Source organism: Xiphophorus couchianus, chromosome 5, assembly GCF_001444195.1.
Source record: "Xiphophorus couchianus chromosome 5, X_couchianus-1.0, whole genome shotgun sequence".
NCBI classification, from domain to species: Eukaryota; Metazoa; Chordata; class Actinopteri; order Cyprinodontiformes; family Poeciliidae; genus Xiphophorus; species Xiphophorus couchianus.
The window spans coordinates 14676116-14691533 of record NC_040232.1 but is presented as its reverse complement, the minus strand read 5'-3'; the positions used below and the strand labels follow the sequence as shown (position 1 = coordinate 14691533).

Genomic DNA, 15418 nt, shown 5'->3' with positions numbered 1-15418 from the left:
AAGCATACAGGCTGTCATGGGTTTTTTTTTTTTCATAAAAATGGATAATGGCTATTTATCACTTCCTATTAAACAGGATTGTTGAATTCACACATTCATCCATTATAATCTGAATCAAAGCTACACCCATTAAAACTGAGCTTTCTGAACTTTACAATAAAGCATGAATTTACATGGAAATGTAACAAAGGAATATCAATTCTAAACTTTGAAACTTTAAACTCTTAGATAAAGAAATGGAAAAATGTGTGGGGGGGAAAAAGGTTTAAATCAAATAAAATGAGCTCTCCTTTGATATTGTTTGAAAAAAATTAGATTTTAAAAGCCACAGAGAAATAAATAAAAGGAAAATAAATGATATTTAAAGTAAAAAAGATTTGCATATTCATAAATCTACTGAGTGATCATTCATATTTGTGATTGGTAAACATTTTCTTCCTTCTAACAGTGCTTCTTGGCAGTGAGTTTTAAATCGCTAGGAAGCTTGTTTATTTCCCTTTAGATTGTGTCGCATTTGAAAGGAAAATGCATTTGTGATTTGAGCAGCAGAGTTGAGTATGTGAAGAAACTCGCCAATCCTTTCTGTCAATACAAAAGAGCTTTTGGTGAAAAGCAGTGTGAAGGTATGAGATGGCATCTCTGTCTCTGGAAAATCAAGGCTTGTCATCATGAGAGACATTCTTGATATTCTGCAACCAGTGCAACTCATATCTTCTCATTCAGAGACCAACCTCTGTCCTCCAAGCTGCCAGTTTTTACCCCTGAAAAGCACGGCTTGTCAGAAACTATGCCTCCACACTGAAGAGGGAGAGATTATAGAGTAATCTGCCAGCAGACCTGCAAAATCTGGTTGACAACAGGATGTAATCCCACAGCAGTGATTGTCCAAACTGGTCACCAGTTTGGTGATGTTGGCATTTTGGAGGTATTTATGAAAGGCTAAGCACTGCTGAGCCCCCTGGGTTTTAAGTAGACTGTTACACTGTCTTGTTTCTTCATTCTGAAATTATCTAATCAAGAAATGGAAACAAACCAATAGAGAATTACAGAATAAGTTGTCTGGTTATAACAAAAATGATTTAGTTATTTTTCATCTGCTCAACCCATAATTTATTCTCTGCTGCTCAACCCACCACTGCATTTTGTGACACCGTTTAAAGGGAAGTAGAGGTTTTCAAATCCAAGAGGCATTGTTAAAGCAAAAAAAGCAATCAAACAAACACAATTTGCTTTCCTTTTGTGCCAAGTGTATATGTGCTTCTATGTGATTCAGCTGCTTTAGTCCTTTATATCATTTGACTGACTGATTTGCCAAAAGGCTGACACTAGGCTGTTTCCAGAAAGAGTCTATCTCACCTTTGTCTGAATGTCAAAGTGAAAGCCTTACTATCACAGTAAGGAATCCAGATACAGTTTTTCCATACCTTATATACAGGGTATGCTAGTAGTTGCATATTTTTATGTCCTACTGCTCACAATGTAATCTACATTCCTACCTATTGACACAAGATTTAGCTGTGACACCTAACCTATACTAATAGAAGCTGTAACATCATACGTAATGGTGAGGAAGTGTTAAAGCAAAGTAGCAAAGCAGTTGATGAAGGAGTGTTATATAAACAAAGTGCCGACATTGTGGAATAAATGTACAAAACATCAAAGTGGTGCTTAATTCTAAAATAGAAGGAAAAAGGAGAATGGTTTTCATGTTTTTAGTAAATACAAATAAGTGTGCAATGCATTTTTGTTCGGCACTCCTTATTTACACTCTTGAGTTCAATGCATGAATGTGAAGAAGAAAAAGGACAATTCAATATTTTTAACAATAAATATCGGGAAAGTGCTATATGCAGTTTCATTCATTTTACTTTTACTTCAGATATTCCTAGATGAAATCCAGTGTAACCGTCTGCCTTCTGAAGTCACTTAATTTGTAAATTGGAGTCCATCTGTGCATAATTCCAACTCAGTAGAAATCCAGATGTTCTTCGAAGGCCTCAGAGGGTTTTTAGAGAACATTACTGAACAAACAACCTAATAAAGACCAATGAACACAACAGACATGTTAAGAAGAAACTTGTGGAGAAGTTTAAAGCTGAGCTAGAGTGCAACTGTCTCTAGTTATCGTACAACCACAATGGGCTCCACTGAGAAAATGTCTGTTTTCCCAGTGAGGGGATGCCTGGCCGTGAAGAGCACATGTGCGTCTTTCAGGTTGTGGCTCTGACTGGAGGAGGCATGGCTCTGCTGCAAGGAGTCCTGGCCTGGGCGTGACAAAGCATGGCTCGGCCTGGAGGACTCGTGGTTGTCAGGCCAGGCGGCTCGGTGACATGGAGCACAGGCAACCGGGGGACCTCGCTGGGGCTCTAACCCGACCGCCGCTTTCTGCCTCAGTCGGCACCTGTCGAGGAGCAGCCGCAGCTCCTGGCGGAAGGTGGGATTCAGGCAGCAGTAAATGAAAGGGTTGTAGCAGGTGGAGCTCATTGCGAGCCAGTGAAAGCAGAAGAAGAGGGCGTTTGAGGAGCGGATGGCCTGACTGGACAGCAGCACCACGTAGCAGTTAAGTGGAAACCAGCAGATAGCAAACACCCCGACCACCAGGAGCAGCATGGCCAAGGTTCTCCGCCGCTTCCTCCTCTGGGTGGCGTGCTGAGCTGTTGTAGTGTCGCCAATGGCGTTGTGGCGCCACAGCCTGCGAGCCACCGTGGTGTAGGATGCAGTGATGATGAGGAGCGGCAGCATGTACAGCAGAATGAAGGTCAGGAGATCAATGTACTGCCAGTAGACATCTGATGGCTCAGGGAAATCTGGGACACAAAGGCTGCGCTCCATTTCTGGGCTGGTTAGGGGAAATCAGGAGAGTTGAGAGAAAGGAAAATAATTTAGGTCAGAACTTGGTACATTTCTTAAACTTGAAGAAGCCTTAGAAAAAAATGCTCATGCTGTTTGACGAGCACTGAAAGTAAAACCAGTTTTGGTGGATTGCCTTGGTGAATTTTTTTTATCAACAAAAGATCACCAGGTCTGGAACAGATTTTCAAATCTGTTCCAAAATTGTGAAATTATTAGAATCCCTCATTTTCTGTGCTACCAACCTAAAGCTAACAGGCTTTCACCAGCTGATCCTCAGATTTATGTTGAGCACTTTGACTAGTCTACTCAAAACCTTTGAGTTAAGTTGGACTTGCTGTCGGGCATCAAAGTCCCATTGCATAACCTAACCGCTTGTGGTTTAGGTCACAATCTGATGGCCGGACAAATAGTCTCCAAAATGGACTATTGGCAAAGCTTTCAAAATCACACAAAAAAAGATTTTACTTACTCTGCTGGTCTTTGTTTTACATTAAATCTGCTTAATTATCTGAAACATGTAAGTGTGACAACATACAAAGGCAGAAGAAATCTGTTACAAATTACATCTTCGAGTCGTTACCAGCTTTGCATAATATTTTCTTTCTTATTCTGGTTGGCAAAAAAACTCAAGCTCAGACAGAATAAATGGAGAGCAGGTGTTAACATTACATTTAAATTATTACAACAGATTCTCAAATGAATTTCAACCTAAGCTTTGACTTGGCCATTGTAACACATAAATATACTTTGATTTTAACCATTTCCTTGTAGTTCTGGTCGTACTTTTAAGCTTATTATCCTGCTGGAAATTGGACCCTTGTCCTCATGCGACCTTTACCAGGTTTTATTATCTCTGCGGATAAATAAATCCCCGGTTGGGAGCTGCAATGTAACAAAACAAAGGAGGCATAAACCTTTTCGTAAGGTTCTCTAATTGTCTTAAGGACACTTTTGTCATATCTGACTCTGTCTTTTGATTGTTCACTTTTTAATTCTCCCTTATCAACTGTTTCATTTGAGGAGCAAAGTTCATTTTTTTACACATCTTCCCTTTTACTATTTTAACAAGATCAAAGAAAACACCACTCTTCAGAAGAATGAACAAGATTGCTTATTTGCTTTGAAGTTATCAAGTCAAATGTGACTCTTGTCTCTCAGGTGCAAAATAGAAAGTGTGCGTTTGTTTCTGAACTAATTAAGTGTGAACAAGTCTGAGGGTCAAGAATCGTACCTGTAGGTGAAAGTCAGAAGTTTTTGGTAGATTGCATGTGGTAGGGAAAAGCAGCTGGCCATTATCCAGATAACAGCCACCCAAACACCACCCTGTGCTGGGGTCATCCGAGGTCTGAGGGGATGCAGTATCACCTGAGGAAACAGAGCAAACAACACTGATGAACCTCTCCACAAACACACACAAACACACAGCAAATCGATATGAAACACATCTGCCCAGGGGGTAAAATCAGCTAGTTCAGTTTTGAAGAAGAGAAGAATATCATCTAGGATTAATTCCCCACATGTATGTGTCTATTTTTTGCCTTTATTGTGTTTAAAAAAAATCTAGCCTTGGTTTAAGACAATGATTAATTGTCACTTTGTTTACTGGAAGCTTTATTGACCAGAGGCTACAAAGAGGAGACGTCGGCTTTTGTTGTCAAGTAGCTACGAAATAAGGGGAAAAAAAGAAGCTTTTTCTTTGTAGGTGGTTAGTAAGATAAGAAACTGACTCTATCTACAAAGAATTCAGAGGAGCTAAAGGAAAGAGATCTATTGAATTTTCCTGATGCTTTCACGGAACCTCTGTAATTTTTAAAACCTAAAAATAGGTGCACAAGCTTGGATATAATGTTGTTTTTCTCCAGTCTGTGTAGGTCAATGTTTTGGTATTGATGAGACCCTAGAAGACAGACAAGTGAGAGGAGGAGAATGGTGGATAAACATAAAGAGACTCACGACAGCAACAGCAAAGAACCTAGAGGAACTAGGCAACAAACTCAAGACAGCAGAGGATCTGACCATGAGAAAAATGACCAAGTGACTGATATTACTACTATGAAGTGAGATAATCACCAGATGGAAAAAGGCTGAAGGTGTGTGAGGAGCGGAGAGAATTACAGAAGTATGGAGAGAACAATGGAGCAGAAAATACCAACATAAGAAACACTGAACAGAAATACAATCTTAACGACACACAGGATCTAACAAACAGAGTCAAAATGACATATAAAAGCTAAAATCTATACAGACACCTAGATAACATTTGGATAAATTGTGAAGAAACAACCCTGGCTTAATTCCAGAAAGATATGGCATAGCTCATTAAAATTGGTATGTTTTATGGTGAAAACCAGCATATTTTGAAAATGTTCAGTATTGTCAAGGTTAATTGTTCCAGAAGCTTATTATTACTCTAATTTATTAAAGAAAATAGTTTTCCGGTATGTTTGGTGTCAGTGTTTTGCTGAAACACCCAACGGAGTCAAATCAGAACGGGGTCTGGATAAAGCAGGCTAACTTCAATGCCACTGAAAATTCATGAAGCATGTTTAAAAGACAGTGGGTTGTCTTTTCTGGCAGAAGACCAGTCCATCTTAATGACATCTATCACTTCTGATAAAAGTAGCCGGCCAAATAAAAAATCCACTCGGAATTATGCCAGGAGCTTGTTGACAGCTACACAAAAGTGTGTTTTCTCTGCAATTTGCCAAATAATAAACAAATAGCAATAGTGACAGTCATACAGGTGTCTATGTTTGAGCCTGTGGATAAAAGAAAATGTACATTTTATTTAAGATCATGTATCTAGTTCTAGCTTAAACACAAAATAGCAAAGCTTGTTTGTTTTTATAATCACTCACAAAAAAGAGCAATGGACAAAAAGTAAAGAGTGTTTGTCCCAACCAGAGGCACATCCTGTCCTGTTCTGTAATTTGGCTGTTTTCTGGGATCAGGACCTGCCTGACCTCAAAGCCTTTCTTCTTAGAAAATCTCAATTCCCCCCCCCCCAAACATGACATGCCATTGAAATAGGACTTTTGAAAAAAATTCCAATAATTGTGAAAACTTTGATTTAGCTTTTCATAGAAAGAGACCATAAAATAAAGTAGAAAAGAAGTTGTAAAAAAAAAATCTGAATTTGCTTTCTAAATTCTCTTGAGAATTGGACTAGAGCCAGTATAATAATCCACTTTCCACTTGAAGTGCTAAATATTGTAATTCTGAGAATGCATTTTCATAATATGTTCCTTTCCTAAATAGTGCAATTTATGCTCTCTGGCATAGAGAATTTTTTCCTTGAGACAAATACATTTTTTATAGATTTCAATATGAATAAAAATATTCAATTTAATGGTGCTGATATTTTTTGATACATAATATAATAAACAAGTTCAATACCTTTTTTTTTTTTTTTTTTTAAAAAAGAAGAAAATACATAGAAGATTCTGTGCAAAAATAAGATAAAGGTACACTTGGAACCATGTATGTAAAAGTCAAGCCGGGAAAGGTTAAACATATTTAATTGATATAATTATGCATGTGCATGCTGTTCAGTAATGGCTTCTTGGGAGCGACTTTCTAGTCAGACTCTGAAGGAGACAGAATGCTGAGTGGCTGTCAAATCAAATCTAGGTGTGCAGGCAAAATGGAAACATGTTTCTCCATACAAACCTCTAAAAAAATGCACATCTCTAAACACCCACCAGCTCCAATCCTCCAGCTGGTCCCCAACACACACACTTTATTATGTGACCATGATAATAAAGCCGGCTTTATAAAGGCTGCTGCCTGCGATGTAACAAGACTAATGCAATGGGATGGATAGTTAGATCAGCAACTCTTTAGATCATTAAGATAATTTAATAAGTTAGATTGAACATGCATTATTGGGTGTTAAGGCAGGTAAATCTGGCACTCATCTGCGTAGTCGTGGAAGATGACACATTTTTGAGGGGAATAAAATACCACAAAGTGGTTAATCCAATGGCTGCAGTTAACCATACAGACTCACTAGAATGAATGCAAATCATTTTATTGTAGTGAGGAGGAAGAATCACAAACTGATATTGACCAAAAGATATAAAGGTGTGTCAAGGGGATCTGGGCACAACCTACCACTTTTCACAAAATAATTAAAAAGTAGAATGCTGAGAAATGACCCTTTATTACAACATCTTCATCATGCTTGGTACAAATCAATATTCAGTGTTTCAAACACTTGCTGTTTCTTTCTGAGGCAATAAAAGTGGCATCAGAGAAATTTCATGACTGTAATAGGTGGAGAATTCAGTCCTTGTTAAAGACTTTTTCATTTTGATAAATATCTGAACGTGATCTAATACAAATCTATCTACACAGAGATTATTCTACAGCTCACTTCCTAAAGTGCTGCAACTTAACATCAGCTTGAAGTTCCATTATGGGTAACTTTCATGCTCCTAGTCAGGTGCAAGTCCATCCATCCTTCTATTTTCTAACACCCTTGTCCCTAGTAGGGTTGGGAGGGGTGCTGGTGCCAATCTCCAGCTAATGTTCCGAGTGAGAGGCGGGGTCAAACCCTGGACAGGTCTCCAGTCTGTCTCAGGGCAACACAGAGACAGACAGGACAGACAACCGTGCACACACACACTCAGGGAGAATTTAGAGAGACCAATTTACCTAACAGTCATGTTTCTGGACTGTGGGAGGAAGCAGAAGTACCCGAAGAGAACCCATGCATGCACAGGGAGAACATGCAAACTCCATGCAGAAAGACCCCGGGCCAGGAATCAAACTGCAAGGCAACAGTGCTACCAACTGCGCCACTGTGCAGCCCTCAGGTGCAAGTCATCTAACTGAAAGGAGAATAAGCTGTTTGGCTTTGGTGGAGGGCGATTTGGCAGAGTTTCATGAACCTGAAGCCACAGATTCAACAGTCTAACCCATAATTGTTTTTGATTTTTTTCCAACATAATGTGCCACTTTTTGTTGAACTATTGCAAAAGTCACTGTTACATCAGAGAAAAAATAATTTCCTTACTTTCTTCTTGCTGTGTTTAATCAGTTCATATAAAAAGGATAGACAATTATGGATGAAAAGCAGAAATTATCTTGGCAAGTAACCATGACCTGCCACATCCAACTCCCATCTCATGTCAGCCACTTCAAGCACTCAGCATGCAAAGGTAAAGTAAGATTAAATAATATTGTTACATGGCACTTGAGAAATACTTATGTAATTAATTCAGAAAAAGAAAATGGTGCATAATTGTCATGAATTTTCAATGCAGTGCGCTTCGTTTGGTTGTGATTATTTCAAACATCCTAGTTACTCATTAAGTCTAGATAGATTATAGTCAATAGATTCCCACGTTTCTGTGGAATCAGAGTAGTACTCAAGTTTGATCACTCAAGGGATGGAATAAATAAAAAAAACATGGGTGACAAAGAAGGCTTTATTTTGTTGATTGCTCCAAGTAAAATATTTTGGTGTCATGATGATTCATTCATGCTGTATTTCACTCAGAAGCATGGCTTCCTTTAGTCATCAGATTTGTTGAATTGTCCTGAGTTTGTTTTTATGTTTCTGTAATCTATGACATGAAGTGAGAACATAAAGCAGGAATACTACACTGCTGCTCTTGTGAAATGTTTTGACAAATTAGTTCACAAACGTGCAGATATCAAAATGCAATTTTTTGTTTAAAAAAAGACTATCATACATAACCCATATACTTTCATTAATCCGTTCTGTCATCATCTGCTCATTGTGCACAGGTTCATCAAGTGCATCTTTCATCTCCTGCTTGCACAGCCTCTCAGCCTCTGAAGAGATTCAATTTATTTGGTTTCCTAAAAGCAGGACTTATGTGTATTTTGGTACATTTGAACCCTGTCTGACTACCTACTTTAAGGCTTTGTTCTCAAACAAATTGTCCCATTGTTTGAATGATCATCATCTCTTTGTTTATCCATGTGTTGGCTATATATAAACTGGCCATTTGTAAGACAGTGCATTTTAATGCAGCACAAGTTGGTGTATTCTACACTTAACCAACCATTAGTTCAGTAACACATGTAAAAATGAACTAATGGTGTAATAGCTAAAACATGTAGAACCATGTAGAGCTGAATTCATTTCAAGTTAGGAAAAAAATAAATAAAAATCCACTCGAAGTACCGAGTGTTTTTGATGTAAAGATGATGGATCAAAAGAGACCACTCTTCATTTTGTTCAATGAGGAATAAATGGATCCTGAAGATGTGATCCATGCTTGAGGTCTATTGAAGATCCATTAAGAACTTGAATTAGGCTGTAAAGCATCAACATTAGCCAAACACTGTAGAGAGAACATTGCACTTGCCAACCACTAAAACATTCATAAAAGGAGTATCATTTTGCAAACAAACCTATATCCGTCTTTTTATACATATTTATATATATATTCCACAAGCCATAATGTATCTTAGAATTTTATGAGACACAAATAAGCGCACAACTGAAAGCAAAATTCCCCCGAGTAAATAGTTTGCACAAGAATCTTTTGGAAATAAAAGTTGTAGAGGTAAGTTTCATCCAGAGACTGAAATTCTTGTCCGTTGTTCTTAGTAAAAAACTCAAATTTAGTCAATAATATTTCAAATTCATTGAATGGATCTGTATATCGAAGTAAATAAATAATTCCATGCTCCTGAAAAATACAATTAATGCTATAAATCTGGCCATCTAACATTTCAAACTTTATATTTATCATATTCAGAATATCATTAAGCAGGGAGCATTGTGAAGATCATATTTATTTTAATTTCTCCAGTGCATTTAACAAATTTAGCCTAATTTATTATGTCAGAAACACCAGAAGACGGGAGGCCTTTAAAATCGACTGGCTCCATGACTACCCAAAACAGACCACAGTTTCTCAGACTGAAGGCTTGTGTGTTTAAACATTTGACCAGCAGCATAAGGGATTCTCATGATTCCTTTTATTTTTGTACACCTCAGACTTCTAGTAAAACTCTGAGTCCTGTCATCTACGAAATTGCCCAGATGGCTCTTAGTGCTTCTTGACCACACACTTTGTGACATGGTGTGGAGACAATCATCTCATCTTCAATGGGAAAAGAACAAATGGCATGATTGTAACTTTCAGGAGTAGCAAGAAGAGCTCAAACACTATTTGCATCATTTGGGTGGGGAAAGAAAAGTTGAGGTGGTGGATTATTAAAAATACCTCCAGTCCAGCAGACTGGACTAGAGGCACAACAATGAAGCTGTCTACAAAAGGAACAGAGCAGGCTGTACTTTTAGAGGAAGCTCAGATCCTTATCCAAGGTTTGCAGCATTAAAGGATACAATAATAATAATAATAATAATAATAATAATAATAATAATAATAATAATAAATCATGACAACAATAAGAATGATAATAAAAAAATTCATAGATTGTAGTTGTCAGTTTTTTTGTGTGTGTGTTTTTTTGTTGTTGTTATTTAACAATGCTTCACAATAAAGTCCCATTTTGTTCCAATACACAATAAAATCAGTGCACCACTGATGAAGTTGTATGTCCTAAAAGCATTAAAAACTACAGTGCTGTGATTCCAAAGTAGCAGTGGGGCAAAATATAATTTACTGTATTCAGACAGACTTTATTTTTCCAATTGTCTGCTGAATACTTGGTCTGTGTTGTATTTGGTGTTAATGTGAGTGTTGTTGCTGCATGAACTCATCATTTTCTTCATTCATTCATTCAGCCAGACAAAAAAAGACAGAAGACTGAGGCACAGCTTTAGAAAACATGGCTATAGTTCATAAAACGATTAGATATCTCTAGATACAATGTGCTTTCAGTCTGTGTTTTTCAATCACATCTTAGCTGAAAGGGACCCTGGCCCGACGTGTTTCATTGTTACCTCTGGTCACAGAAGCAAAATCTAAAATGAAGTTGAAGAAAATAACATTTCATTTGTATTTCATTTGCAGTAATAAATAAAAAGGCAATTACTGGCTGTTTTTTATTGCTTTTTTTTTTTTTTTTACCTATTCTTACATTTTCTAGCATTCCATTTTCCCTGTAGTTTATTTAGATATGTTTCACTTAAATTACAACTAAACTTCTTTTGTGCTTTTAAGATTAAATTAAGGGACGTAGTGAATCAAAATGACTACAAGGCGACTGAAAAAGCAGACCAAACTTTAAACGTTTAGAAAACCTCAAAAACTATTGTTTCATACACCACTGAGAGATCACAATCTGACTCACTGGGAACAAATAGATAAAGAAATAAAGAATGACTCAATCTTTTTGTACGGATCTGAAAGCTGATAGCACAGTGAATCCGCCTGAAATTCTGTTTTAAAAGCATCTTTGAAGATGGAACATGTTCACATTTATTGAATCTCACATTCAATATTAATTTCAAGAAGAGTATTCATATTGCACCTGTTAAAACAAAGACAAAGCAGATTTCAAATAATTACAGCTCCGCTAAGGTGTCATGAAGTTCCCTGAATGGGATCCTTTCAGGTTGCTGGTTTTATGTCACTTCATCTCCTCTCATCTCCAGCCTGTAATATGGAAATCAATCAAAGACCCCCATTATGAGGAAAGTCTTATTCTGAAGAAAGAAAGAGGAGAGGAGGCGTGTTTATAGAGTTACATGAGAAAATGCATACCTATAAAAGATTGGATGCTGTATTGATTCATATTGTCAGTAGACATTCTTCTCGAACTTTGCAAAAATCAAATCTAAGGGTGAAATTAAATTCTAAAAGTGTTCATGTGCTTAAAAATGTCCTGTGTTCATTATTTTCTCTCTTTTCACTCCTCACTTGAAAACAGACTTAGATGCAAAGTAAGGAGGTGAACAGGGGATAGCACAGGAGAGAAGATCGTCTTTCGATTTGACTATAAAGCCCTGCAGTTCAGCAAAGACAGAGGGGAAACCCTGTAGTGCAAGCACAAGCTGACCTGTCTCCTGTCCAGAGCGATGGCGGTGAGAGTCAGAGTGGACACGTGCAGAGAGCAATACTGTACAAAGCGACTGATGTGACACATTGTCCTCCCAAACACCCAGGTCTTGTGCACAAAGCGGACCTGAGGGAACACAAACACCCAGGAGCTCAGATTACAGCTACAAATTTAACAATCTAAAAGTTATTAAGCTTTGGAGAATATACTAATACAGCGCTGCCCCTCCCCCACTTGTGTCTGTAACATATTGAGAGAAAGATCACTTAATTTTTCATACCAACAAAATTATTGGAAATAATTCAGACTCCTAAAGACATGGACGGTGACAGAGTGGATAAACAAGCTCCTAGTAATTCTGATTTAAAACTACAGCTGAAAAGCTGCAAGGTAAAGCAAGCTTATTAAAGCAAAGCTAGCTAAGATCTTATTAAAAATCTTTGGTTATTTAACTCAAGGTTATAATACAGCGTCTCATACAAGTTTATGCCTCACTGATGAATACATTTATTTTAATCATACAAGAACGAAAGGTATTATCCAGTGACTCCAAATTAATCTCGCTAAAATAATTGATAATTTATTATTTCAGATTATTGATAGCTATCATTATTGCTTATAAATATTGACTGAAATCTACCAAAAAACAAAACGTGTTCACACTGTTACATTTTACTAGTATTTAACGTATTTTAGTGCTGTAGTGACATTACACACGAGTGCGTTAAATGCTCAACAAAGCAAGAACAGCTATTATTGGTGAACGTCACTGAAAGTGGGACCCTTTCAAACTAGTCGACAAAATATTTGGCGAGCGGGACAGTTCCGGTAAAGTTGTCTTACCAGAGTGAACGGCGTGTTAAGCACCGTGATGAAGATATCGGCCACAGCCAGGTTCAGGATGAATAAGCTGGTGGAGGACTGAGTGCGCTTGTTTTTGGCCACCACATGGCACACCAGCGTGTTTCCGAACAGAGACACCACGATGATGAGAGAGTAGGCGGCCACCAGCAGCACCTTGACCCAGCACTCCTGCGCCTCCTTCCCCCTGCTCCTCCTATTGGCCAGGGCGCGCCAGTCCTCCAGCATCCCGTCGTCAAAGTCCAGGAGGAAAACACCCGAAGTCCGGTTCCCCGACTTGGCCGAAACATTCAGTAAACTCTCCGTGTGTGAGAACATCTCCTCTCGGAGGAGTGAGGAGTCGTTAAGCGTTTGTTCCGCAGCTGCCCGGTGAGAGCAGAACGTCCAGGCAACAAATGGCCAAACACACGCAGCTCGCATTTTTCTGCCCTCCGATAAGAAACAAGGTGTGATCTGAAGGTGCGGTCTCTCCCTGCTCTAGCTGTGCCTCTGAGGTGTTGTTGGTGCTGAAGCTGCAGCAACAAGTAGTGATGCAGCTCTGCAGCGCTGATGTCTTTAAACACGCGGGGCATCCTCTGACTGCGGTCCAGGTGGGCTGCAGCTTACTCTGCCAGGACCCCTGGCCGCGCAGTCCTCCCATTAAACACACACACACCCCCACTCACATACTTTGCCTCTTCCATCGATGTTTTTAAGCCAGTCTGACTCCTAAATACAGATACTTTGAAGTTCCAGATCCGTTTTTTAAAAAAAGGCTTTTGCTTTCTGCGATTATTGATTTGCACTCGGAAAGCTGTTTGTCTTTTCAACGTGGCTGTTTTAAAAGTCAAACGCTGCTGTGTTTATCCCCAGAGACTTTCCAGGCGCTCTAAATCTAAATCCTTGTAATGAGAAAAATGGTTGAAATGCATGTAAATGCAGTGATGTTTGCCCTTCACTGCCATCGTTTATTTCCCATTTGCTTTCACTTGCTCAGAGAATATTGTTATCTTGTGTAACCTAAAAACATTTACTGCAGAGGTATGAACTCCTGTGAGAGCCCTTTGTTTTGTCACACAGAACTTAAAGATTTCTAGTTTGATATTTTATGGTGACACTCAAACGCTTTAGATACAAAGCATACTTCATTTTTAAAGGAAAGAGGCTGTTCATATCAACTGTCCTAAACACTAAGAATTGGTTGTGACATCCTTGACAGCAGCAACAACAACTGGCATCAAGCACTACCAAAAGCTGGCAAGGGCTTGTACGGGAATTCTCTTTCAGGATATTTGGTAAAGAGGAGAATTAATTATTATTTCAATTCTGTTAAATCATCCAGGTCCTTAAAAAATCCACTTTGATTTCCTAATTCTATAGATATATCAGCAAATAGGAAAAATCTGTAATAGGCTACTGTGCAACACTGTGGAAGAAAACAATGAAAGAGAACAATGGTTGTATAGGATGAGACCCAAAGACTAATCAGGAGAAATTGCATTAAAATGCTATGCCAAGAATTCTTTATCTTCTAATTGACTGGAGTTTCTGCTTGTAAAAATGCTGTGTATTTATCAAAGTTATATTTTTTGAATATTTTGTTTATCTTCCTAAATTATGAATCATATGTACTTTTTTATTTTCATTCATGTCATTTTGCTGAATATAAAAAAAAAACATGTTGGAATTAGTCAGAAGACTAATGCACTTTAGCTCTCAGGGCAAAAAAGGTTTTGAAGAAATTTCTCTTAAAATAGCCATGAGGTTTGGTGTTATGTAAGAAATATACCAAAGATTATTGTCTGGATTTAGTGACACCTGGAGAAGACACTTTACTTTTTTTACTCCAGGCTATTCAAACTACTCATAAAATTAGTAATATTTTTACAAAGTACTTTTCAAAACCATCCTAAATGTTACTTTGGAAACTTGCAATATTTTAAAAGATGTTGCAACATCTCAACCTTTTTGCTCAATCTTTTTCAACAGTTCATGAAGGCCAAAGCATTTTAAGGCTGCTGCTGCCTTTTATACATTTGTCTGATGATGGCAAAATATTCTGCAAGGTGTGCTTAAAAACATTTATATTGGACAAAATGCAAAGAAAGTGTCAGGCCATTGAAGCTCTCTATTCTTAATTCTTGAATGGTACTGCAGTGATTAATAAATACAACAGAAACAAATTTTTGTTGCACTAGCAGGTACTTTTGTGACAAAGAGCAAAGAAACAGACAAAAAAAAAACCTTCACAAGACCGCAAACTGTCTGAAGAATCATTTATCTTCTGGACAAATTTCAGAGAATACAAAAATGTGCAGATACTTTCTTAAAATTGTTTGAATTAGAAAATAAGTCGGACATCGCATTTGACTGAGATACATTTTAGAAAGGATGACCCCAGTATAGATTTAAATGCACATGCACAAGTCTTTTCTGGACTCATTTCTGCAATATGTTTGCACAAAAGTAACTCATATGGTAATGAGACATTTATTGAGTATGTCTTCTTCATCTTAATGCTTGCCTCAGTTTTATTATATCAACATCCTGTGCTCATAAATGGTTGGAAACAGATGCTATCAACATTCTGTGCTCATAAATGGTTGAAAACAGATGCTGCGATCTTTATAAGATGAGTCACTAAAGAGGCCCCGATGAAATAAATGTCATCTTGCAGGTTTACTCGTCTAACTCAGGCAAGATGATTCTGTTTTAAGAACTTCATGTGGAAAAAATGTCTGTTTTGTTCATTTCTGTTCTCTTCATTCATCATATA

The 15418-nt window shown here is 37.8% G+C and overlaps 1 protein-coding gene across 1 annotated transcript; it reads right to left on the bottom strand.

The window, feature by feature from the left end:
* Positions 1 to 330: 330 nt before the first annotated feature.
* gpr83 (G protein-coupled receptor 83) lies at positions 331 to 13223 on the bottom strand. Its single transcript, XM_028016437.1, has 4 exons — positions 12646 to 13223; positions 11803 to 11928; positions 4085 to 4218; positions 331 to 2839 (listed from the first exon to the last, which is right to left on the bottom strand). Exons 1-4 carry the CDS (start codon positions 13081 to 13083, stop codon positions 2122 to 2124), a joined length of 1416 nt encoding a protein of 471 aa, XP_027872238.1. The 5' UTR covers positions 13084 to 13223; the 3' UTR covers positions 331 to 2121.
* Positions 13224 to 15418: the final 2195 nt, after the last annotated feature.